This window comes from Mesocricetus auratus, unplaced genomic scaffold (assembly GCF_017639785.1).
Source record: "Mesocricetus auratus isolate SY011 unplaced genomic scaffold, BCM_Maur_2.0 Super-Scaffold_100003, whole genome shotgun sequence".
Classification (NCBI taxonomy): Eukaryota; Metazoa; Chordata; class Mammalia; order Rodentia; family Cricetidae; genus Mesocricetus; species Mesocricetus auratus.
In genome coordinates this window covers 88,691,194-88,717,202 of record NW_024429188.1, presented here as the reverse complement: position 1 = coordinate 88,717,202, position 26,009 = coordinate 88,691,194, and the positions used below count along the sequence as shown (strand labels likewise).

Genomic DNA, 26,009 nt, shown 5'->3' with positions numbered 1-26,009 from the left:
TCTGGTGTACTAATCCTGGCTTGCATATCTTTGTTAACATCAATACGTTAATACAGAAATAACATGAAATCAATTTAGCTACCTTGATTTCTTTTCCTCAATACATTCTGGAGACTTTGGAAGGTAGATTCCAGGTAGATATATATTGTGGAGCTTAACTTTGCACATAGATACACAAGTCACTAAGGAAGTGGGAGTGGGGGACTTTTGAAAAATTCACCTCTAATCTAAACATATATTATTATGTTAGACCATTATGCATCTTGTAAGTAGTTTTGAATGTCACATTTTGTATTTTGAAGCCCTAATTTTTGTTTGTGTGCTCCCCCCAGAGACAGGGTCTTACTGTGTAATCCTGTAACCCTGGCTGATCTGGAACTCACTATGTAGATCAAACTGGCCTGGAACTCACAGAGATCCACCTGCCTCTATCTCCTGAGTGCTGGGATTAACTGGGAAAGTTGGCTCAGTGGTTAAGAGCATTTGTTGTTGCAAAGGACCCAGGTTTGATTCCCAGCACCCACATGGAGGCTTATCACTTCCTTAGGCACCAGACCAAGCAAAACATAATAATAAACATAATAATAATAATAATAATAATAATAGCAGCAACATGTGCCACTACGTCTGGCTTTTAAGTTTCTAATCTCAGCATTTTAATTTAGATTTTGTAGAGCTATTTAATATATTTGCAAATAACTTACAAGAAGCATCTGTTATTACATAATTACTAAATTTCAGGTGCCATTGTATATAACAATTTATATTTCTCTTGTAGCTGTGCACATAGAAGCAACTGTCTTGTGACCAAGACACTGATATCTATGAAGAAAAGTATGTTGCCCATTATAAATCATTTTTTAATAATATGCTAGACATGGTAGGTGAGTTAAAGAATGTCCTGCTTTCCAAAACCTTGGTACATTATAAGCTACATAAAGAACTTTGATATTTGTTGTAATTCTATAGTTTTTCCCTAATATTTACAGCCAAACATGATGTAATAGACATATAAATAGGTAATATGCATGCATTTAAAAATTATACTTGACTTTCCTTAATAACATTTTACCTCATATTCCATAATATGGAACATTGTATAACTACTGAAACCCATGTGGTAGCTGGCTGGAAAATATAACTCAGTGGTAGAATTTTTGCCTGGTAATTCTCAAGTCTGTGAGTTCAGCATGGTAAAACCAAAGTAGAACAGATGTGGTAGCAACATAAAGAAAACTCTTATAATAGATAGCAGATCAATACAGGTATTCAGTTATCAATGGGGAGGGCTTAGAAAACAAACAAAAAGAATATAAAGTAACCCCTTAAGTGATACTGAAGTTATCACTGCTTGAGACGTGAAGTTTTTTTTTGGTTGGTTTTCTTTAGAGTCAAAGGTATCATTTTTAGTGCATTATGAAAAATCACTATGGAAGATAGTAATAACTTGACCTTTATCCTTGGATGGGTATTTGGGTAATTTTAGGAGTAGAAATAGTGATCTTTAGACTCTAAAATTTTTGCATTGTGTTTTGAATAGTCAAGCATTAGATAACATGATGGTCTTTTCCATTCTTATTTAAGCTTGCTGGGCTCTTTTTGTATTATGACTTCCTAACAAAAGACAGAATCTGGCTGTGTTGGCAACCTACGCAAGGGTTTATTTTTATAGCCTCTGGGAGATGGTGAATTCTGTAGCAATTGTAATGAGTAGGGAGCAATAAATAGGTACAATAATTACTGGAGCTGGAAAGACAGTGAATGTGAATAGAGGGAGGCCTAGGTATATTCGTCATGTGCATCATATGGCATCTGTACCATTTCCATTTATTCTGCATATTCAGATTCAGGCTCTGATTGAAGGTCTAGAGAATTTTGACTGGACCCAAGGCAAGCGGCTTGGTTGTACCACCAATTTTTGCAAGTGTGAGATTAGTGGTTTTTAAAAGCTGTGGACTTTGAACTGGAGAGATGGATCAGTGGTTAAGAGCACTGTCTGCTCTTTTGGAGGACCTGGATTCAGTTCCTAGCACTTGTATGGCATTTCACAAACTGCAGTTCTGGAGAATTGGACACCTCTGGTCTTCATGGGCACCAGGCACACACATGGTATACAGACATATGTGGGCAAAACACTCATATACATAACATAATTTTTTAAAGTTGTGTCACCTGATTTTCAGTCTTTTTGTTTTCATTCCATACTTTAGAAATTGGACTCCCCACATCTGAAAGGAAGTGTTGTGTAGAATGTATAATGTTTTAAAATACCTTGTCTGATGCTTAGATGAGAGAGTAAATAAAAATATAATTAATTACTCTTGGTATTCAAGTACTATGATAGCAGTTGTGTATAAGAAATGTAGGTTATAACTAGCTAGCTTCCCATAAGGTCAATGAAGACTATTAGGTTTTGATTTGTGCTTTACAAGGAAAGCCATCTGATGGGTATGGAGCCTATGCACTGAAAGTTGAAGGAAGATGTTAATCTTTAACTTCACAAGTATTCATGAAAAGCTGTGCTAGTAACTCAGTTTCAGGACTTTCTTCCCAAATGGTGCTAGTTAGGCCAAGAAAGGCTCTGAAAATAGGAAGGGTAAGCAGGTGTTCGTAATAACAGAACTTTGCTTGAGCTCATTTCTTAATTGCCATGCAATAAAATTGTGTTATCAAGAAGCCGATCTAGCCTGTTGTGGTCACATTTATACCAGCATTCAAAACGCTGAGATAGGGGGCTAGCCTGAGATACTTATGAGTTCTATATTGAGACTGTCTCAAAACAGAAAGATGGAAAAAGTGGGAGAAAACAATGACAAGAAACTTACAAGGTTGGCAAGATGCCTTAGGCATTTGCCACTAAGCCCGACAATCTGAGTTTGGTCCCCAGGACTCAGATGGTGGAAGGAAAGAACCAGTTCCTACAAGTGGTTCTCTGACCTCCATATGCACAATGCAGCATATGTGCAACCCCCTCCAAGCACAATAAATAAACGAATAAAGCAAACACCGATCAATAGTACTCTGCCAGTTTCCCTCAATGATGATAGAGTACCACAGTTAGGATAATGACATGGTCATCACCAACAGATCTTACTTAGAGTCCTCTAGTTTTATTGTATGTTTGTATTTCATACTGGGTTTTTTAAGTTGTTTTTTATTAAAAAACATTTTTTAAATTTTACATACCAATCCCAGTTCCCCCTCCCTCCTCTTCTCCTGTCCCCCTTACCCCACCCCCACCCCCTCCATCCACTCCTCAGAAGAGGTAAGAACTCCCTTGGGGGAGTCAGTCAACAAAGTCTGGCATACCAAATTGAGGCAGGACCAAGCCCCTTCTCCCTGTATCAAGGCTGAGCAAGGTAGTCATTCTAGTTTCACTTGTATGCTTGTATTTCATTATGTATAGTTTTTTTTTGCTTGTGGTACTCAAGATGGAAGATAGATCCTCATGCATGTTAGACAAGCATTCCATCGCTGAGTAACACCCCAAAACTGCAGGGTTTTTAATCCATCACTATAGTCAATATATATAATATTTCTGGGCAGGTGAGATGGATCAGTGGGTAAGGGTGTTTGCCGTGTAAGCCCGACAGCCTAAGTTTGCTATCTGGAACCCACATGAAAGTGGAAGGAGGGAATGACTCCAGAGTTGTCCTCTGACCACCACGTGTGGCAGGTACCACGGTGTGTGCAGTCATACACAATGATAATACATTTTTAAAAAGACCTTTAATATTCCCAGTACAACAAAGATCCTGCCTATTGTTCTTTTAAAATAATTAGCATCCCCCACACATACTCACTGTGGCCTGTATCTGTGGTTTGTTTCTTTCTGTTGCTATGTAGTTTTCCTAGTGTTTTTGTACCAGAGTATTAACTAGTATTCACCTTTTGAAAGATATCTGGGCAGATTATGGTTAGGCCTAAGCTATTATGAATATTCATATACTTTTTATATGAACATTAAGTTTTCATTTCTTTGGGATAAATGCCCAAAAGTACAGTTGCTAGGTCATATGATAATTAATGTTTAGTTTAGTTAGAAACTGCCAAATTGTTTTCTAGAGTAACTGTATCATTTTAATTCCCACCAGCAATGTCTGAAAGATCCAGTTTCTCTGCATTCTTGCCAGCATTTGGTGTCGTCTCTGTTTCATTTTAACCATTTTGATAGGTCAGTGATGTCTTTCAATTGCATTTCCCTGGTGCCTAATTGTGTTAAACATCCTTCTGTGTGTTAATTTGCAATCTGTCTATATTTGGTATGTGTGTGTACGTATACACATGTACATTTATGTTGTGTGTGGGTGAATACACCCACAGAAGCCACACTAGGATGGCAAGTGTCTGCTTTAGTTGTTGTTTAGTGACTTTTTGAGACAGGGTCTGTCACTGAACACAAAACTCACCATTTTGACTTGTTTTACTGGCCAACAAGCTGTGATGTCTGTCTGTCCCTAGATGCTGGGGTTACTGACATTTGTGACCATGCCCAGCTTTTACATAGTTGCTGGAGATTTGAATGTGGGGCCTCCTGTTTGTTTATACAGCAAGTGTTCTTTTACTCACTGAGCCATTTCCTAAGCTCCTCTTGTTCTTTGGAAGTTTTGATTTTGTTCCTCTGGGGTTTGGAGCTAACAAGTTCTTGTCCACTACATGGTACACAAACATTTTCTTCCAGTCTGTAGTTTGTCTTTTTTGTAGAGTCTTTTAAAGAGGACAAGGCTTTAATACTGATTAGGTCCATTTTATCACTGTTGTCCTTTTTTATGTTTTTTGTTTTGTTTTGTTTTGTTTTCGAGACAGGGTTTCTCTGTATTGTTTTGGTGGCTGTCCTGCAACTCGCTCTGTAGACCAGGTTAGCCCCGAACTCATAGAGATCCACCTGCCTCTGCCTCCCAAGTGCTGGGATTAAAGGTGTGCGCCACCAACACCCCGGCATTTTTATGTCTTTTTTATTTTTAAATTTAAATTAGCAACAATGTTGCTTCACATGTTAATCCCAGGTCCCTCTCCCTCTCCCTCCCCTCTTCCCATGCCCTCCCACCAAAACCCCCATCCCCCTTCCCTCAATCCCCACTCCTTTCCCCAGGGAGGGTGAAACCCTCCATGGGGGGTATCCATAGACTGTCATTTCATCCAGGTCAGGGCCTAGGCCCTCCCCCAAGAGTCCAGGCTGAGAGAGCATCCCTCATTGTGGGATGGGCACCCAAAGTCCATCTGTATGCCAGGGATAAATACTGATCTACTACCCAAGGCCCAATAGATTGCCTAGGCCTCCTCACTGACACCCACATTCAGGGGGTCTGGATCAGTCCCATGCTGGATTCCCAGCCATCAGTTTGGGGTTCAAGAGCTATCCCTCGTTCAGGTCAGCTGTTTCTGTGAGTTAAACAAGCCCAGTCTCTACGCCTATGATCATCAGTCCTCCCTCTCTGTCTCTGGGTTCCTTGAGTTCCGCTCAGTGTTTAGCCAAGGGTGTCTGCCTCTGCTTCCATCAGCCATTTGATGAAGATTCTGTTTCCCAGACTCTCTGGCAGTGGGATTGTAGGCTGGCACTCCCTGATCCATATCTAAAATCCATATATGAGTGAGTACATACCAAGTTTGTCTTTTTTGTGACTGGGTTACCTCACTCAGGATGGTTTCTTTTAGTGCCATCCATTTGCCTGCAAATTTCAAGATTCCAGTGTTTTTTCCGCTGAATAGTACTCCATTGTGTAAATGTACCACATTTTCTCTATACATTCTTCTTTGAGGGCCATCTAGGTTGTTTCCAGGTTCTGGCTATTACAAATAATGCAGCTATGAACAAAGTGGAACAGACATCCTTGTTGTATGAATGGGCATCTTTTGGATATATGCCTGAGAGTGGAATTACTGGGTCTTGTGGTAGTTTTACTCCCATTTTCATGAGGAATCTTCATACTGATTTCCATAGTGGCTGTATGAGTTGGCATGATTTCCAAAGTGGCTGTGCTTTGGCACTCCCACCAGCAGTGGAGGAGTGTTCCCCTTTCTCCACATCCTCTCCAGAATAACCTGTCACTGGTGTTCTTTGTTTTTTTTTTTTTTTAGCCATTCTTACAGGAGTAAGATGGTATCTCAGAATTGTTTTGATTTGCATTTCCCTGGTGGCTAGGAATATTGAGTACTTTCTTAAGTGTCTCTCAACCATTTTAGACTCCTACTGAGAATTCTCTATTTAGTTCTGTAGGCCACTTTTTAATTGGATCCTTTGGTGTTTTGGAGGCATTGTTTTCCTTTTTAAAGATTCATTTGTCTTACATGTATGCATGTTTAGCTTGTCTGTATCATGTGCATCCTGGAAGTTCTGAAGTTATGGATGGTTGTGAACTGGTTCTGAAGTTATGGGTGCTATGAATTGAATCTGGGTCCTCTATAAGAACTACAAGTGCTCTTAACTGCTGAGTCATCTCTCCAGCCTACACTGTTTCCTTTTATAGATCATGATTCTAGTGTCAATTCTAAGAACTGCTTGCATAGCCTGGAAACTGAAGGTTTTACACTGGATGCTTTTGTAAAGTGAGGGTTAGGTTTATCTTCCTGGTTTTTACATATAGGTGCTGATTTTTGCAGATTTGAATTATTTATGTGAGTCCATTTCTAGCTTCTTCCCTGTCTACACCTCACCAGTAGACTTCTTGTGGCTATCACTTTTTCCTTAACTAGATGTATTGCTTTTGTAAATGATTTTCTTGGGGCTGGAGAGATGGTGTTCTTAAGAGGAGTGGAGTTTAATTCCCATCACACACATCAGGCAGCGTGCACCTGTAATTCTGGTTTTAAGAGCTCTGATGCCTCCTGTGGCACCCGCGCTCCTGTGTGCACACTTCCCCCGTGAGTACACACAACTAAAACTAAATCTTTACAAGAGATTTTCTTTGGCAATACTTTAGTGGTTTTGAGATAATTTGAACAGAAAAATACAGAACAAATACTTGCTTTCCCCCTTTAATATTGACTTATTTAGAGACTAATGAGTTGATTCTGTCCACCAAAGGTGACTAATAATGGGTTTGTAAGTACGATGAACTTATAGATTTTAAACATATTTCATATATTTTAACTCATGCTAGCTGTAGTTCTTATTATTGATACTCTAATTAGCTCGTGTTTTGCCAGGAGTTTATTCTGATTGGCTTCTGAGTCCACTTGGCACAACTCCTGTGACCTTTGACTGTTTCTTAGTATGTAGGCCCAAGAACTCCCAGGATTTTCTTAGATGTTTCCTGCCCCAGACTTGGATGCACTTCTCTGAGGAACATGATTCCTTTTCATGAGAAATGATAGCAGCTACAATTTGGATTTGTAGCAACCCAGCTGTCTTTAACACTTGGTATTTTTGTAAACATATAAATGTAGTTGTTTACATGTAATACATATATGAAAGAGAAAAATCATAAGTATATACTTAAAATTTCAAATCATGTTAAAAATAAGGTTTTGGCTAGAAATTATATCTGTATATCTTTAAAAAATATTTATTTTTATGTATGTGGCTGAAGGGTTTTTTGCCCACATACGTCTGTGCACAACATGAATGCCTGTTCCACATAGAGGCCAGAAGAGAGTGTTACATTGTATACTCTGAAACAGGAATTGTAGACAATTGTAAACAGCCATGTGAGTGCTGGGAATCAAACCTGGGTCCTCTGGAACAGCATCCAGTGCTCCTAACTGATTAACTATCTCTTCAGCACCTACATTTGTATATTTTATTTAGAAAACCTTGCTCTTGATGCCTAATGAGTAACTTAACTACTCATTCTATAGGTAAATATTTTAGGCCTGATTCTTTGTTTAACAAAATATCCTGCTGGTAAGTCCTATGGGAGCAATGATAAAAGACTCATTTAGAACATTTATAAAAAGTATATCCATGCCTATTTTAATTGTAGATTATATTAATTTATAGATATAGCCCACGCTTGATGGAAAAAATTCTTCAGATGGCTGAAGGTATTGATATTGGGGAGATGCCATCATACGGTCTGATGCTGCCCAAACCTTCCAAAGGCCAAAAACGCTACCTTTCAGCCTACGATGGTGAGTATAACTTGTTTCTGGGAGGTGGGATTTGAAGAAATGTAGCTTCTTAAAATAATATGAGCGTGGTGTGTGGCTTCAAATAACACTGGTAGCATTGGATTCTATTTAAAGATAAATGATTTTTTTAATTTGGTTTTGAGACACAGCCTCTCTGTGTAGCTCTGGCTGTCCTGGAAGCCACTTGGTAGACTAGGGTGACCTAGAGTTCACAGAGATCCACCTACCTCTGCCTCCCAAGTGCTGGGATTAAAGGCATGCCTCCATGCCTGATGTAGATAAGTGATTTCTAACTTACATACAATTTTGAGTATGCGAATAAGAACTGAAAGTACAGAAGTCCCACTATAGTGCTATCCTTGAAGTCTATGCCATGGAACCTTCCTCTAAATAGAAGAGTCATTCTGGGATCATCTTAGCATCTGAGTAATTAGATATTCTTGGATAGGTCCAGATGGACCCGCTTTCTACTGAGGAATGCTATCAGGAAGAAGCACTAGTCTCTGGTATAGCCCTAGTAGTAGGTCTCTGTGCCTTCAAATGTAGAAGTAGATGTGACTGCCTTTTGTGCAGGACAAGTCAGAACCAAGGTTTTAGTTGAAGACTGTTTATTTTTGATACTGTAGTCACAACTATGTAAAGCACCACCATAGTCACTCACTTCTGATACTAAAGAGAAAGGTTTAGTAAGTTCATCTGGTCATCCATCATTTCTGTTTCATTAGAGTCATCTGGGATTCCTCCAGGAACCTTAGAGCATAGGTGGTCAGAGATTGTCCTAGTACATCCTTCCAGTACAGGTGAAGAGTTCATGTCACTTGTGCTTTAGCACACTTGTTGTAATTTCATCTCCTACTCAGGCATGGCAGCAGCCTGCGTACTTGATGTGATGAACTGTTTACTATTAAGAATCTTTCCTTACGCATGGAGAGAGAGGAAGCGTCGCCCCTTATGGTAGAGTCTTAGGGTGATATGAATCCCTTCACCCAAGTGACTGGGACAGACCTTGTACCAACAGTGTGGCTTTCAGATAATACAGTTGGTACTATTTTCCTGCTTGGTTCTTTTGAAATATTCCCATTTTAATGAATTGTAAATTTCACTCATTCTATAGGTCAAAATCCTCCTAAAAAGCAAGCTGGTTCCAAATTCCATGTGAGACCTCGTTTTGAGCCTGTACATTTTGTAGCTAGTAGTTCAAAAGCTGAAAGACAGGAAGATCCTTATGGCCCTCAAACAAAAGAGGTAAATGGACGAACACATTTTGTCAGCATGCCAAGAAACTTCTACCAAGATTATACTCAAGACTCTTTCAATATACAAGATGGGAATTCTCAGTATTGTAATTCATCAGGATTTATTTTCACAAAAGAGCAGCCTGTAACAACCAACATGTATTTTGACAGTGGGAACCCTGCCCCAAGCAGCACACCCCAACAGGCAAACTGTCAGCCTCCTCCAGAGCCTTCTCCTTCACAGATGTATCCTGAGTCGGTGGTTGCTGAAAAACAGTATTTTATTGAAAAGTTAACAGCAACTATCTGGAAGAACCTTTCTAATCCAGAGATGACTTCTGGATCTGATAAAATTAATTATACCTACATGCTAACTCGTTGTATTCAGGCGTGTAAGACAAATCCTGAGTATATATATGCTCCTTTAAAAGAAATTCCTCCTGCTGATATCCCCAAAAGTAAAAAACTTCTCACAGATGGTTATGCTTGTGAAGTTAGATGCCAAAATATCTATCTAACTACAGGTTATGCAGGGAGCAAGAACGGGTCCAGGGATCGAGCTACTGAGCTAGCTGTAAAACTATTACAGAAGCGGATTGAGGTTAGAGTTGTCCGGCGGAAATTCAAGCACATAATTGGAGAGGACCTTGTAGTATGTCAGATTGGCATGCTTTCATATGAATTACCCCCAGCTCTGAAGCCACCAGAAGACATGGTAGTACTGGGAAAGGATGCTTCAGGGCAGCCTATTTTTAATAGTTCTGCCAAACACTGGACCAATTTTGTCATTACAGAAAATGCAAACGATTCAATTGGCATCCTTAACAATTCTGCCTCGTTCAACAAAATGTCAATTGAGTACAAGTATGAGATGATGCCAAACCGTACATGGCGGTGTCGAGTATTCCTACAAGATCACTGCTTAGCTGAAGGTTTTGGAACCAAGAAAACAAGCAAGCATGCAGCTGCTGACGAGGCTTTGAAGATTCTGCAAAAAACACAACCCACTTACCCATCCGTCAAAAGTTCCCAGGGCAACTCAGGCTCTTCACCTAGAGGATCTGGAAAGAAGAAAGATATAAAAGATCTTGTGGTTTATGAGAATTCTTCCAATCCTGTGTGCACATTGAATGATACAGCTCAGTTTAACCGAATGACAGTTGAATATGTCTATGAAAGGATGACAGGACTCCGCTGGAAATGCAAGGTGATTCTAGAAAGTGAAGTCATTGCAGAAGCAGTTGGGGTGAAGAAAAGTGTGAAATATGAAGCTGCTGGAGAAGCTGTGAAAACCCTCAAAAAGACCCAGCCAACGGTCATCAACAACTTGAAGAAAGGGACTGTTGAAGATGTGATTTCAAGAAATGAAATTCAGGGTCGCTCAGCAGAAGAAGCCTACAAACAGCAAATCAAAGAAGATAACATAGGAAATCAACTGCTGAGAAAGATGGGTTGGACAGGTGGTGGTTTAGGGAAATCTGGTGAGGGCATACGGGAGCCTATCTCCGTCAAAGAGCAGCATAAACGAGAAGGACTTGGACTAGATGTAGAGAGGGTCAATAAAATTGCTAAGAGAGATATAGAACAGATCATCAGAAACTATGCCCGCTCTGAGAGCCACTCAGATTTGACCTTCTCCACAGAGCTGACCAATGATGAACGGAAGCAAATACATCAGATTGCTCAGAAGTATGGCCTGAAGAGTAAGTCTCATGGGGTGGGCCATGATAGGTACCTAGTGGTGGGTAGAAAACGGCGGAAGGAAGACCTACTAGATCAGCTCAAACAGGAAGGCCAAGTGGGACATTATGAGCTTGTCATGCCCCAAGCAAATTAAGATTTTACTGAATTATCTTGTAAATGGCACATGAGGCATATCTACAAATAAAAAAGCTACATATTCCGGTTGAAGAGTATTCATTCTTAAGATGTTTCACCTTGTTCATTTCATATAGTGCTTTATTAGGTATTGGAACCTGGAGAATTCTGTCCACTTGTATGAGCTTAACCCAGCATATGGATTATGCAGTTACTGTTTGTGTCTTTCATATTGCTCTGTCCCTCAGATTTTAGTAGTTTGTACAAGCAAAAACACCCATCTAAGTGCAATTTCATCCTGAGGAAAATAATTCACATTATAAAGGCATAGCACAGCAATCTGCAACAATATATAAAGTCAATGCTGACTCTTAATTAAATTACAGCTAATTCCAGATTTACTTAAAATGTCAGGTCATTTTGTATTACCAATTTTCATCTTTGTGTGAAGCCAGTTATAGAACATTTAACAATAAATTGTGCTGTACATATAAATGTCCTTACCAACTAAATGATGTAAAGCTTTCTTAAAAGTAATTTTAATGTATGTTTATTTATAGCTTCTACCCTGTGATTTCCAGGATATTAGAAGTGGTTTACTGTATCTTGTGATATATGACTTTTAACAAATCCTAGTCTTCATGCTGAGAGAGCACTACTTGAGAGAGATGTCCAAAAGTTTCCAAAAAGCCTTGATCCAATCAGAAGAAAGGAAGCTTGAACTGTTTGTTCTTGGTGCCTTGCAGAGAGACTCAGAGCAACTCTCCATTGTAGCTTTCACACAGTCCGTACACCACATCCAAGGCAACCACAGCTGTGGTAGAGCCTGGTAAAAGACTGAAGATACATTGGTGCTTTGATGAAAAGGTCAGTTGGCTGGTCCCTCTCTCAAAAAGCTTAGTACTCCCCAAAGCCAACTTTGTAACATACTTAAAACTGCTATTTTCACATATTTCTGGAATGTAAAAATGTATAAAAATAAAAGAGTTAGTGTATGCTTCCTGAATAAAAAGGAGCCGAAGTTGATGAAAATGGTGGTGTGCTTCTTTCTGGAGAGCAGCCTAGTAGCAACACTTTGGGTCTTTGGACAAAGGAAGTAATGGTTGCACAAAATATTTCAGTCAGAGCACACGGATAAATGTAATGATTTAGCAACTGTCACTCATTACATTTTTGTTTGTTTGTGGGGTTTTTCTTATGTGCCAGCATTCTGGCTTATCAAAACTTTGGTTGTTTACTTTTATGTGGTTTTATTGTATCAGATGAATTAAGTAAAACCTAGCAATAGGACAGATGAATATTAATATTGATAGTTAAACAACTCCAGAGAAATGGTCGTAAGGACTCATAGGTTGTTTGCCGTGTCCTTTAAAAAAGATTTATTTTTTATAATGTGTCTGTGGGAGGCATTATACGCATGTGAGTGCATATGCCTATGGAGGCCAGAGGTGTCAGATGGAGCTGGCAATACAGGCACTTTTGAGCCTCCTGACATGGGTGCTAGAGACTGAATTCTGGTTCTCTGGAAGAGCAGTATGTGCTCTTAACTGCTAAGCCATGTCTCTTCAGTCTCCATTTGCAGAGTCCATGTTTGGCTTGTAACTGGCCCACAATACATAGTAAATTCCTTTTTGCCTCCCTACTCCTTTTTCTATTTTATGCTAAGAAGGGAAAATGTGTATATAAGAATACAGATTAGCTTTTATACATGGACCTCCTGACTTACATGCACCTGTATTGGCTAGCACAGTACAGCATGAGCTTTCCACTCTTTTTCCATACCATAGTGTATATACTTTATTCGTTTTGGTTGAAGAGATGTACATTTTATTTTGGTGTGTAATACTCTAGCAAAACCAGAGAACTAGGGTAGAACCTTCATAGATTTTATGATTATAACTATTTTTTTACCTGCAAAATTCACTCTCATCTGGAAAAGTTGTGGTACGGGTAGTTAGAACACTGTCTTTGATTTTCTGGGTGACAAGAGATGGTTTTTAGAGATTACAAGATGTGAATACTTGGTTTGCTTCTCTCTTTACATGTCTTCCAAGATGATTTTTGTTGTTTGTTTTTTGTTTTGGAGGAAAATGGTAGAAAATCAGAAATCAGATTTGTTTATAAAAGCTCAATGGAACACATTCGTTACAGTTAAGGCTCTGTGATAATTGGGTAAAGAATATAGGAATTGGGTTCCTGATTTTGGTGAGCCAGATCGCTCAGTAGAGCAGCTTCCGTATTATTGTGGAAATAAGGCAGAGTCACTAACTGCCTGAGAATCATATGGAGAAATCAGGTTGACAGGAATGAGCTGCTGACAACCTTGCTGTTCATTTTCCAGTTTCCCTTTATTTGACCTTGCATTTTCGTTTCTTAGAAATAGAAGTCAGTTTTAGCCCAGAACTTTGCTATAAAACCAGACAGAATATGAGTGCTTCCAAGTTTTATTTGTATTGAATATGATAAGCTGAAAACTATATGCGTGTGTGTCTGTGATCATAGAGCCACTTTTTAACACACACCTCCCGCCCTTGATTGCAAAAGTCAATGGAAATATCTATCATACATTCCATTGGGGTGCTTTTTTTCTTTTCTTCTTTTCTAGTAGTATTCAATGTGTTTACTTTGCCATGAGTAATCCTTGAAGTGGGTCCTAAATAAAGGACTCTAATTACAACTTTGGTTCTTCAGCATACCCCCTTCCTCACATAAGCAGGTGCAGAATTGAAAATTTGGATCTCAAAAGGCACCTTGTAAATCTGCTTTAACATTCCTGTAATTACTTGCAGACAAGGCAAGCTGTGTTAAAAATTGTAAAGAAGAAAAAAGGGTAATTTGTATGAAATGTTCCAGTGAGTGTCTAGGTAGCTTTGGCTATGTCTATGTCGGCTTCAATTGTTAAGGTTGTAAAAGGATTATCCCATGAGAAATTGGAGATGGTGTTTCTCAGGAGGTGTACAAAATAAAATGTTACTAAATCGGCCTGTTCCCAGTCTCATCCTAAATTTTTCTTTTTTTTTTTTTTTTGTTTTTTGTTTTTTGTTTTTTGTTTTTACGAGACAGGGTTTCTCTGTATTGTTTTGGAGGCTGTCTGTCTAGCCCGGCCTCGAACTCACAGAAATCCTCCTGCCTCTGCCTCCCGAGTGCTGGGATTAAAGGCGTGCGCCACCACCGCCCGGCTAAATTTTTCAAATATTAACAGTGTCAATATTTAAGGTGCCCGGCCAAAACAGGGTAGTAAAAGTTAATTCAAACACCAAACAAAAAATTTGACGGGACTCTATTTTGAAACAGAAATGGACTTGAAAAGGAAATAATATTTGAGGACATCACTCCTAAGTGGAATAATGCAATTAATGTGGCATTTAATAGTGTAGATTGAACTTTCCCACAATGAGTTTTAAGTACCCTTCAAGGATGACTGAGATGCATCAGTCTTTTCCAACTATTAACAAAATACAGCATGTCATTGTCATAGTCTTATTAAAATGAGGTAGGTTGTTCCTTAGAAGAGAGCTTACTTGCATTTCAACATGTCAGAGGATACTTGTACTCACAAGCTTGCACAGAATTTAAACATTTTATATAAATTTTGTAGTATTTGGGGTTTATTCATCTTATGCATGTGCTGTGTGCCTGAGTATACATTTGTGCAGTACCCATGGACACCAAAGGGCATCAGATTCCCCTAGTATTGGAGTTACAGCAGTTGTGAGCAACCCAGTGTGGGTCCTGTGAACTGAAACGGGGTCTTCTGGAAAAAGAACAAGTGTTCTTAACCACTGAGCTGTCTCAAATTGTCTCCCACCTCCCCATTATTTTCCTTTGAGATGGAGTCTCACTATGTTACTGCCTGGCCTGGAACTTGCTCTGTAGATCAGACTGGCCTCAAACTTGAGAGACCCATCTGCTTCTGCCTCCCAGATGCTGGAATTAGAGGCCTAAACGAACATGCCCCACTAAGTGAGAAGATTTTTTTTAAAGATTTTATTTATTATTAATTATATGGCATTCTGTCTACAAGCCAGAAGAGGGTACCACATCTTGTTACAGGTGGTAGTAAACCACCATGTGGTTGCTGGGAATTGAACTCAGGACCTCCGGAAGAACAGCCAGTGCTCTTAACCTCTGAGCCATCTCTCCAGCCCAAGTGAGAAGATTTTTAAGAGGTGGATTGTCAAGATAAACAAATTGGAGTATAGTCTCTAGTAAAAAGACCTATCATTTCATTCTTTATTGCCTACAAAGTATACTGAATTAATAATTTATGTCACAATGTTTGAAAAGCATTAACACTAACTGAAAAGTTGAAAAAAGGTTTTCTAACAGTACTGGCCATCTATTTCCAGAAAAAGTTTTTGCTTTTGTTGTACTTATTTTTAGAAGGGAAGACAAGTAGATAGGAAATCCCTAAAAAACGTTAATAAAAGTGTGAACTAAATTTTAAGGTTATTTTTTATTTACAACTTTTGAAAATGTACAGTTTTTACATGGGTTACTTGTGCAAAGTTAGAAGTGCTGTAAATGCAAAAAGATTAACAATTAAAATATATTAGACAAAACATTTACAAGCCTTGCCCCATACTGTATATTTAAAAGTGTAAATATCCAAGGAAAAATTGCAGACGTGGGCATTAAGGGTCTCAAAACACTGAAAGCATGCAGCAATAACTCAGGATTTGAATGAGAAAAGTTTCCTAGAGATAGGTTCACTTCCTTGAATCAAAAAAAGAAAAGTTTATTTAGGGCAACAATGTTACTTTAAAAATATTAAGAGGATCTTCAGTTTTTCCTAACTTAGAAAAATTATATCTGGTCTGTTCTCAGGCCTCTTTAAATAGCACAAAGCTCTGAAGGCCAGGATTCTGATACATAGTGGGTTTGCACTCTAACTAACTTGCAAAAAGTGGAGTATGTCAGGTATTAAAATTGCTTCAGTTTGTTAGTTGGGTCCTTTAGCAGTCTCCTTGCTACCAATAAGTGCCATCTTGTAATTCATATTGCTTACAAATTGAGTATAGGATTTTTCAGTTTTCCTTCCCCTTTAAAATTATGTCTACGTGGATGCATTCCTGTTCTCTTTAGGTTGTATTCTAAATACATTGTTCGCCAAATTGAACATGAGGGAAGAACTGGCCAGGATGAAACACAGCAATCATTTTGTTACAAATGTCCTGGCTACCTGGCTATACATAACAGTTCATCTTTAAAAGCTTACTCTAAAAAGTACAGTAACCTGATAACTGCTTGGAGGCTGGAGATGAGATACAACAAAGGGACAGATGCAGTAGCAATGTTTGCAAGTAACCCAGGTACAGTACATTGGATTTCAAATGGTATCTCTGATGTCCCATAGGAGGACAGAAAGGGGAAGAACAATTTGACAATGGAAGACAGAAACAGCACAACAGCTATTTTGTTTTTAATAAAGTAAATGTAATGAATTAGGAATAAGAAGTTGATAAATGCATCAATATACATTTTTTCTTATGGCCAGCTTGCTCTATCCTGAGTCAACAGTCACGCCAGCTTTGTTCTACTATTGCAGAAACTCGCTTTTCATATTCCCGCTTGTTCTCCTGATACAGCTGGGCAGCCTGGCTGTTTGCTGGACTATTGGGATTAGGTTCGTCCAATAGAGACTATAGAGAAAAGATAAAAATGTCAGTTCTTTGATGCAACAAGACAAAAAAAATGTTGAGAACAAACAGCTGGTGACAGTATAGCTGTCCCAAATAGTTAAATTTTCTATCTTCCACATACTACTAAATTAAATTAACTACGAGTAGCTCATGCAAATATACATGCACATACACATATTTTGTGGTGACTTGTATTTTAATAGTCGACTGCCTTATATAATAAACTTGGTCCCAAAATGTAAAAGGTCAAAATAATCACTAATAACATCACCAATCATAATCACATTAAAAAGAAAAAAATCACCTGTATGGATGTTAAAATGGAAGACACATCATAGGTTGGGCTCCAGCGGTTCTGAAGTATATCCAGACATATACTACCATCTGCATAGACTTAAGAACACAGAAGTATGTGTGTTAAACACAAGACTACTAAGGTTTAAGCATATTCAAGACAAAAATGCTCAAGAATGCTTTCGAAGTTTAAAAGTTTCCTAGTTAAGAAGTGATATAATCACTACTTGGGAAATACAGTGATCAGTAAATAACATGGTATAAAAATGGAAGCTAGTGCTTATTCTAAAGGAACTGTCTTCCTGTTCAGGATATCATACATAACTTCAGTCGGTATCCTTCCAAAAATTGTGGGAAATTCCCCCACCAAATCTGAAAGCTATATGTTCTATTTGTAATATTAACAGCTTAACATTCACAAAGTTTTATTTTGGCATGAAGATGAAAATCTTAACACCATGAAAAAATATTAGAAAAAAGTAAAAGACAGAATCCTGTAGACTAGTAACAACACTTTTCTAACAAACTGTGCTAGGTCTTTTATAGACTCTTGTGTTTAGTGGCTTTAGAGTGGGACCACAGAATCCATGTATTCAAAATGTTCCATGGTAATTCAGATTTGCACCTGAATATCTGAGTGCTACATTACACGGTTACCCTAATTTGACCTGTCATTAAACAGAACCCCCAAAAGCATCCTTATTTTTGCTTAATAAGGAACAAAGGTCATAAAATCAGCAGACTGTTAAGACTCCAAGCAAAGGATTGTACCATCCTCTTGCATTTCTAGGACTAAAGATCAAGACAGTAGCCGGGCGGTGGTGGCGCACGCCTTTAATCCCAGAGGTAGGCGGATCTCTGTGAGTTCGAGGCCGGGCTGGACTGATAGCCTCCAAAACAATACAGAGAAACCCTGTCTCGTAAAAACCAAAAAAAAAAAGATCAAGATAGTAAAAAATATGAACAAATTCCATTTTCAGAGACAGGAAGATACCTAAGCAGAATACTCACAAGTACTTCACATAAACAACAGCAGTATTTGGAATACCACTGTAAAAAGCATTGTAGAACCTTGCAAGACCATGCTTAAAATACTTGCCATCAAAAAAGAACAACAAACAACAAGAAGAAGAAGCAGGCACTGGTAGTGCACACCTTTAATCCCAACACTCAGGAGGCAGAGGCAGGGGTATCTCTGCGAATTTGAGGCCAGCCTGGTTTGCAGAATGAATTCCAGGACAGCCAGGGCTGTTACACAGAGCAACGATGTCTCGAAAAACCAAAAATAAATAAATGGATGGATGGATGGCTAGATAGATGGATAGATAAATAAAATACTTGCCATTAGGATGGAACATCTTAGAGACAAATCTAACAGTAGGTGGTTTATTCGGATATTCTTCAGTAAATTCAATTGTAAGTTTAAATGTTCCTGTAGTTAAAAAGAGGGGGTAGGGAATTTTATTGATCACTTTTATTTTTTTCACATGTACTTGAGGTTTTTTTTCAATTATTAAATGAGATAACATAAAGACAGAGATATAGTATAGAGAGGAGACTAGTTAAGAAACACATCTCTGGGAAATGTTCTAAGAACCAATACCCAAAGGTGATTTAGTTATTTTCCCATAATTCTCCAAACATAGACAGTCACCATAAACAAAATTGCTGTTTGCTGTACAAAGTACAGTCATTATGTACTTTGAAAATAGCCTTCAAATGACAAGGTACTGGGCCCCAAATTTGACCTTCCTTTAGACTAAAAAAACTTGTGACTAGTGTTACAGTTCAGTGGGAGAACATTTGCCTAGCATTCAGGGGACCCTAGTTTTAACCTCCAGTACCCCTCAAGACCTCAAAGGCCTATTGCAATCAGCCATTACCTTAAAATTCTCTAATAGTCTCCAATAGACAAGACAAAAAGATTCCAAACCATTGCTAGAAATGCAAATCCACAATTGGGTTGTTAAATAAAATGAAAGACAGAAAAAATGTTTATTGGTTTCTTTACATGTAATAGTGATAATGATGAAAACTTAATTGAACTTAAGCCAGAACAAACTTTGCAGTGCCTGTCAAAACACTTCTGAGATTTAAGAAAGGAATTGGGCTTTTTTCCTGACTGAAATCTCTTTAAGTAAACTCAAGAATCAGTATAGAGCCTGATGAAATTCATGTACTTGCCAAGCAGCATCCCTGGAAACTAGATAGAGGTAGGAAGAACAAGTTCCAAAAACTTGGCTTCAGACTTCCACCCTGGCATGCATATAAATCTATCATAATATAAATGAATAAGTTATTATCTGGTTAGTATGCATGTGCATTACTATGGCCCATTTAATAAATTACTGGTTGATATGAAGTAGCGTACACCTTAGAGTATAACTTATTACTAATTCCTTTAGAGCTTGCAAGTTATTCCCTGTTGGCTTTCATTAATAGGTTTATTACTACTTAAGAGAAAATACTATAATCTTTCTACTGCTATATCTGACACATAACAACATCAACAATTTGATTTTCTACTACCAAGCTTATCTTGCTATAAATGTGTCACGAAATTCTAGAATAATTTAAAATATGGGGGTAGCAAGGTAGCTAAATAGGTAAGGGCATTTGCCACTAACCCTGACAACTTGTGTTTGATTCCCAGAATAAGTGAAGTGAGGTCCTGTGATTCCCACATGTATACCCACAAGCATACAGAAAAGAAATACTTAAAAATAAAAGAAAGCCTGTGAGTTCGAGGCCAGCCTGGTCTACAAGAGCTAGTTCCAGGACAGCCTCCAAAGCCACAGAGAAACCCTGTCTCGAAAAACCAAAAAAAATAAAATAAAATAAAAAATAAATAAAAGAAAGCTACAAAGTCTTTACATGCACAAAAAAAGAAGGAGAAGGAAGGAAGGAAGGAGAACTGCTTTTTAATGGAAATGTGGGCCTGGGAGTGTAACTCAATAAGAGCATTTTGTTTAGGTTGGTCCAGGCCCTCAGTTACATCCACAGCACAACAAAAATAGAAGTAAATGAAATATAACTGGAAACATACATTCCCGAACTACTGTCACTCAAGAAACTTTTCTTTTGAAGGCCATGTGTAAATACTATATAACAAAGCTTAAGGAAGCAAAACAGTAAGGAATGGGCATATTACAGGGCATCAGAGCATACATACTTCATGCTCATCATCTCCTGCTTACAAATTTTCTTTTTTGTTGTTTGAGATAGGGCCTCTCTATGTAGTCCTGGCTGCCCTGAAATTCCTTATGTAGGCCCGGCTGGTCTTGAACTGATAAAAGACTCATCTGCCTCTGCCCCTGAGTGCTGGGAGTAAAGGTATATTCTGCCACACCCAGCAATCTTCTTGAGAAGTAACGCACAGTCCTTCATGACTATGAAATGCATGAAAAGTGGAAATGGTAGGCCATATTCAACATTCAGAATTCTCTTATGTATAAACAGAACTGGATTAGTAATGATATCTCACGAGATTATAGGTAATGGATTTATGACCAAGAAACTGCTCTAAAACTGGAAAGGCTTAACAGCACACAGATACCCCAGCTGCCCTAAAATAAACCATCATTAAATGTGGTACCCAAAGTGGGTAAAACAATATACATGGGAAAGCAACAGCAAAAACACCACAATGGGTTTAAGAGTAAAAGCTCAGGGCTAGGTTCCCAACACACACATGGAAGCTCAGGGGGTCCCATGCCCTTTTCTAGCCTCCAAGGGCAATAGGCACACACATGGTACACAGACATGTGGTAAAACACTCATATCTTTGGTGTTGTGTTTGACTAAACTTCAAGTTTTTCATGTGCAAAAGAAGGCTAATAGTATCAACTGCTACAGTGTTACATGGTTTTAATGTAGCAGATGTGTATAGTCCTTCAAAGTTCTCCATAAATGAAGAATTACTTTAGCTGTAATTCTGCCTCACATATGTAGACCTGGCTGAATGAAAGAAAATACAAACTCTGAATTTTACTACCAATCAGAAATGCACAAGTAAATTCAGTTATTAAGCAGCACTGATTTCCTGTCACAGAGCAAACACATATATTCATAAGCTGAGTATATATGCAGTCAATTCAAATTCCTTTGCTGGAGCCCTCTGCCTAACTGGATCCAGTCTTTGTAAAAGCTTCATATATATTCAGAAGTGAAACAGCCTGTTTATATTTACTTGATTCAACTCTTATTCAATGTATACATTTCTTTTCAATTACATTAAATAAGCAGAACCTCTTCAGTAGAACCCTCAATTGCAATTTGTGAGATCTAAACAAATGTTAAGACAATTAAAAATCATAGGCTATTAAACAATTTTACACCAGAGCTTAGCTTCAGAGGGCTAGGTTCCAAAATAATGAAAGATTAGGCATCATCATTATGCATAATTCTACTGATTTTTACTGATTTTTCATCTTCCTAAAGAGGCCAAAACATTTTAAATACCAATAAACATGGAGGCCAAAAAATATATAGATGTGTTAAATATCTAGTATATGGCAATAAAGACTACCATAGTTGAATTTAAAAATGTATGTTCTGCCTAAAGATATAACACAGATTCAATGTTAAGGGTCTGGCCTGATGGCCTATGTGGCACAAACACCTCTAATCCTAGCACTTGGGAGGAGGAAGCAAGATCAGGAACTTCTTAGGTTCCTCTGCTCATCCTCAGCTATTTAATTTGAGGCCAGCCTAGACTACAAAAGACCCTGTCTCAAAAATCAACAAACAACAAAACAAAAAAGTTACAGACACACAAAGGAAAGAAGGAAGAAAGGAAGGAAGGGAGCAAGCAAGCAAATCCTGTTAGTCAAAGAAAAATTTCTGCTCCTGTTTGTCATTTGACTACTTAGGAGCCTGGAGAAAAAAGCAAAATTATATGTACTTAAAATTTTTTTGATGACTGAAAGAAAATTCTTTATCTCTCTTAGTGAACTTTAAGAGATACCTTTTATAAAAGATATACACCTTCAAAATTTTAAGGTTACATATACCATAAAAACTAATTTTGGATATGATAAAGAATATGTTCCATAATTTTTGTATTTAGCTTTAATATAAAGATACTTCAACAAAGTATTTCCTTACAATATTCTGGTAGTATAAGTCTTCTAGAATATATTTATCTCATCTTAAATATGTAAGGCTAAAGCAAACTACCTTTAAGAATTCTTTTTCTCAGGATTTTCTTTTTAACTAGGACCTGGTTCAGAAACATTTACCAAGGAATAAACAAAAGTTGTGTGAGGGCTTTTAATTTGGAAACACATTGGAGACAGAAGAATCAGCTGTCATTTACCTCTATTGAATCTCTTCCCTAATTACAAATTCTCCAAATGTAATTAAGAGTAATGAAAACAAATGGTCAGAATTTGTTTTTGCATGTCAGAGCTCTAAACACCCGAGTAAACATCCACGTATACTAGACTGTTTGACAGAATCAAAGATGGATACTGTCATTTAGCTTTCATCAATGCCAGGATAGAGACAGCTATACAAAACAAAGCCAGTAATGTTAAAGGCAACAGTCTCGGTAGATAATTGATTCCACAAGTACCTTTTTAATTCATACTACTTTAAACATCAGGAGCACCCTTGAAATTTTAAGTAGCCAGGCTCTAGCAAAATGATGTGCTATGAATAAAAAAACTGAGGAAAAGGGGGACAATTAAAATAAATCCCACTACATCAGTGGCTCTCAACCTGGGGGGTCATGATCCCTTTGGGGGGAAAATCAAAAAAACCTTTTTTTTTAAGGGTCACCTTAGACTATTAGAAAATACAGATATTTACATTATTATTCATAACAGTGTCAAAATTAGTTATGAAGTAGAAACAAAAATAATTTTATGGTTGGTAGTCACTATAAGATGAGGAACTGTATTAAACGGTCGAAGCATTAGGAAGGTTGAGAACCACTGGTCTACACATATAAAGAACTAGCACCAGCCAGGTGGTCGTGGTGCACACCTTTGATCCCAGCACTCAAGAGGCAGAGGCAGGTGGATCTCTGTGAGTTCAAGGTAAGCCTGGTCTACAGAACGAGTTCCAGGATGCCAGAGCTACATAGAGAAACTCTGTGTCAAAACAATGAAAATAGCACCAATCTAGTAGAGAAAAGTCTGGCTAGCTCTTACATTAAATTCATCAAACTAGTATGCCCTAGAATCACTCTCTCTTGTGTCATTTCTTTCTTTTTATTGCAGCATGGAACAGCAGCAGCAACTACCTAGTCAGTGAGGTAGAGAGAAAGCTAAACGTACTTTAGTGACTATCCATAGTTTCCTAAGGGTGTCTTAGTGTCTGAGACAAATTATAGAAAGGGCTGATCTTGACTTACTTCACAGCATTTTGCTACTAACAATAATGGGTCAGGCAATGGTAGTGCACTCCTTTAATACCAGCACTCAGGAGGCAGAGGAAGACAGATCTCTGAGTTCAAGGCCAGCCTGATCAAGTTCCAGGATAGCCTTGGAAAAAAATGAAATATTTTCGTTGTCACCTTTAAACTGAAGGGTGTGTCTATGTGTGTGTGCACATGCATATGTTGCTAAAGAAAGTCATTGAGAAAAATTACAGAAAAGTTTTTTAAGTACCCCCAAACACTAAAGAATTTCATGAACTCAAATAATTTTAGTCATCTTTTAAATGAATTAAAACTTAAAAGACTCAAAAAAAAGTTTCTATCACTGTCAATTCTGACTGTGATACTGTAGTATATATAGTCATTCAAGAGACGACCAAATAGGGGACATGGGAGTGGGGTAAGTGAAGAGTTTACAAGCACTTGTTGTAGTATTTCAACTGCACACGCATTTGTAACTATGTCAAAATAGAAAGGGGTTTTTTCTTTGTTGCTTTATTTTTTGAGACAAGGTTTCACTATGTATCCCTGGCTGGCCTGGAACTAGTAGGCTAGACCCGTCTTGAATTCACCTGCCTCTACCACCTCTGCCTTCCAAGTGCAGGAATTAAAGGCACAGGACACCATGATGGCATTCAAAATATAAAGTTTTTGAAGAGCACTTAATGTGGGCTTTTAAAAGTTAAACCTTAATTGTTTACAAGTTATACACCTCTTGATACAAAGGTATCGTTCAAGTATGCTGGACACTGGTCAAAGGGGTACTACTGTAAGGCAAACCTCAACTCTGGAGTTGCTTTAAAATTACTAATCAGAGATCCCTACAGCTGTGCTGGCGCATGCCTTTAATCCCAGCAATCGGGAGGCAGAGGCAGGCGGAACTCTGTGAGTTCGAGGCTGGGCTGGACCGACAGTCTCGAAAACAATACAGAGAAACCCTGTCTCGTAAAAAAAAAAAAAAAACAGTCAGGCAGTGGTAACGCATGTTTTTAATCCCAACATTCAGGAGGCAGAAGCAGGCGGATCTCTGTGAGTTTGAGACTAGCCTGGCCTACAGAGCAAGTTCCAGAACAGCCTCCAAAGCCACAGAGAAACTCTATCTTGAACCCCCCCAAAAAAATTACTAATCAGACATCCTAATTAAAAGCACACACTGTAAATGAATTTCAAATCCAGGAATATTATACTATTGTAGCACATATTACATATAGCATGCTATATATAACATAATATATATAATATAATATATATATGTGGCATTTAAGAGCATCCTTAAGACTCACAGTGAGGCTGCTGTGCCTTCTATGTCGTATTGCCAGTACTCAACAAAGCACACACTAAGCAGTGCCGAACACAATTCTTGCCCTTGGGATGGAATGAATGCAGGACCAGATGGTCTCCGGTGGACTGGTTTCCTACTGATTTACCTCCATGGGGGCTGAATTTAGCAGGCCCATTGCTCAAACCTCCACAATCTTTAACGCCAGTGCTGTGGCAGTTCTTTTACAAAGTGACTTTTCCCCCAGAATGTGTTAAACGTAGGAAAGCGCCTGGAAAAGTGCAGTTCTGGTTAAGCGTAAGCCTCCCCAGAACCCACTACACACTGGTTTCCAGTAGGCAGAGGAAGCACAGCAGGTTCTTTAAGCAGGGGGCGCTTGCTAATGACAGGAACACCTTCCTAGAAGGTGGGTAAAGAAACTCTTACCATCCTCAAATGGGGTCCCTTCAGGCCTGCAACACAGAGAAACAAAATCAAACAAAACCCAGTTAGCGACCGCCGACAGGGTCCCGTTCTGGCCGGTGCCTTTGAGGAGGCGGCTCTGTCAAGCGCTCCCGTCCCCGCCTCCCCTCCATCACGTCTGTCGGTGCCGCGAAAGCCACTCCACTCCCTCCGTTTGGGGCTCGGGAGGAAACGCAGGCCGCCGCCGGGTCGGCCTCCACCACTCCCCACCCCGCCCCCCAGAACCCCAAATGCTTCCCCCGGCAGCGGGAAGGGAGCTAAATCGAGACAGAGGCTCCGGGGAGGCGCCTAGGCCCAAGCAACCCCAAATATCTCGCCGTTTGGCCGCGCGGCTCGCTGAGGGGCCGGCCCGGGTCCCTCATCCGCCGGCAGCGGCCCGAACGCGCACTCACCCAAAAATGACCGCGTTCCAAACCAGTATGTTGTTCTCCGACGGGGCTCCGCTCACTCCGGCCGGAGGGTCCTCTTGTAACCTTCAGAAACACACACCGGGTCCCCTGAGTCCCGCGAGCCGCCACCGGCCCCCCGTCACCACACCCCGAGCCGCTCCGTTTCGGGATCCGCCCTGTGCCCCGGCAGGCAGCCCCCTAACCGCCTGTCCCTAAGTGACGCCGCCGTTACCTCTTGAAGTCCCTCATGAGGCGCCGACGAGCCGGGGTCGACATGTCTCTAGCGGGCTCAGAGGTGGGGCATATACCAGAGTCTCCGGTCCCGGAGGAAGCTGAGGACGCCGAAGCAGCCGAGGAAGCCCCGAGAGGGACAGCGCTGCCTCTCCGGAGTCGAGGGTCGGTCTGGCGCCGGCTAAGCACCACCCCTGAGTAGACGGG

General features: G+C 39.2%; 3 protein-coding genes across 5 annotated transcripts in view; 2 read left to right on the top strand and 1 right to left on the bottom strand.

The window, feature by feature from the left end:
• Nkrf (NFKB repressing factor) overlaps positions 1 to 14,104 on the top strand; it is a 19,834-nt gene extending 5,730 nt beyond the window's left edge. Inside the window, exons 2-3 of the mRNA XM_005083128.4 lie at positions 7,940 to 8,070; positions 9,185 to 14,104. Of these exons, the coding sequence (XP_005083185.2) occupies positions 7,940 to 8,070; positions 9,185 to 11,142 (2,089 nt within the window). The 3' untranslated portion in view covers positions 11,143 to 14,104. The remainder of the gene's footprint in view (positions 1 to 7,939; positions 8,071 to 9,184) is intronic.
• Positions 7,945 to 26,009, top strand: part of Steep1 (STING1 ER exit protein 1) — a 36,538-nt gene continuing 18,473 nt past the window's right edge. The window contains exon 1 of the mRNA XM_040744551.1: positions 7,945 to 8,070. The gene's annotated coding sequence lies outside the window, so the exon portion shown is untranslated. The remainder of the gene's footprint in view (positions 8,071 to 26,009) is intronic.
• Ube2a (ubiquitin conjugating enzyme E2 A) lies at positions 9,411 to 26,009 on the bottom strand. 3 transcript variants are annotated; one of them, XR_005876854.1, is made up of 8 exons: positions 25,804 to 26,008; positions 25,575 to 25,655; positions 25,147 to 25,172; positions 18,402 to 18,491; positions 17,070 to 17,158; positions 16,603 to 16,765; positions 10,318 to 10,366; positions 9,411 to 9,571 (listed from the first exon to the last, which is right to left on the bottom strand). XR_005876854.1 is itself a non-coding variant. In XM_005083129.4 (6 exons), the coding sequence occupies exons 1-6, from the start codon at positions 25,845 to 25,847 to the stop codon at positions 16,637 to 16,639; spliced, it is 459 nt and encodes a 152-aa protein (XP_005083186.3). In that variant the 5' UTR covers positions 25,848 to 26,008; the 3' UTR covers positions 16,530 to 16,636. The 3 variants fall into 3 exon arrangements, 2 of the variants coding, with proteins under 2 accessions (XP_005083186.3, XP_005083188.3); XM_005083129.4 differs by lacking the exons at positions 9,411 to 9,571; positions 10,318 to 10,366 and having other exon boundaries at positions 16,530 to 16,765; XM_005083131.4 differs by lacking the exons at positions 9,411 to 9,571; positions 10,318 to 10,366; positions 18,402 to 18,491 and having other exon boundaries at positions 16,530 to 16,765; positions 25,804 to 26,009.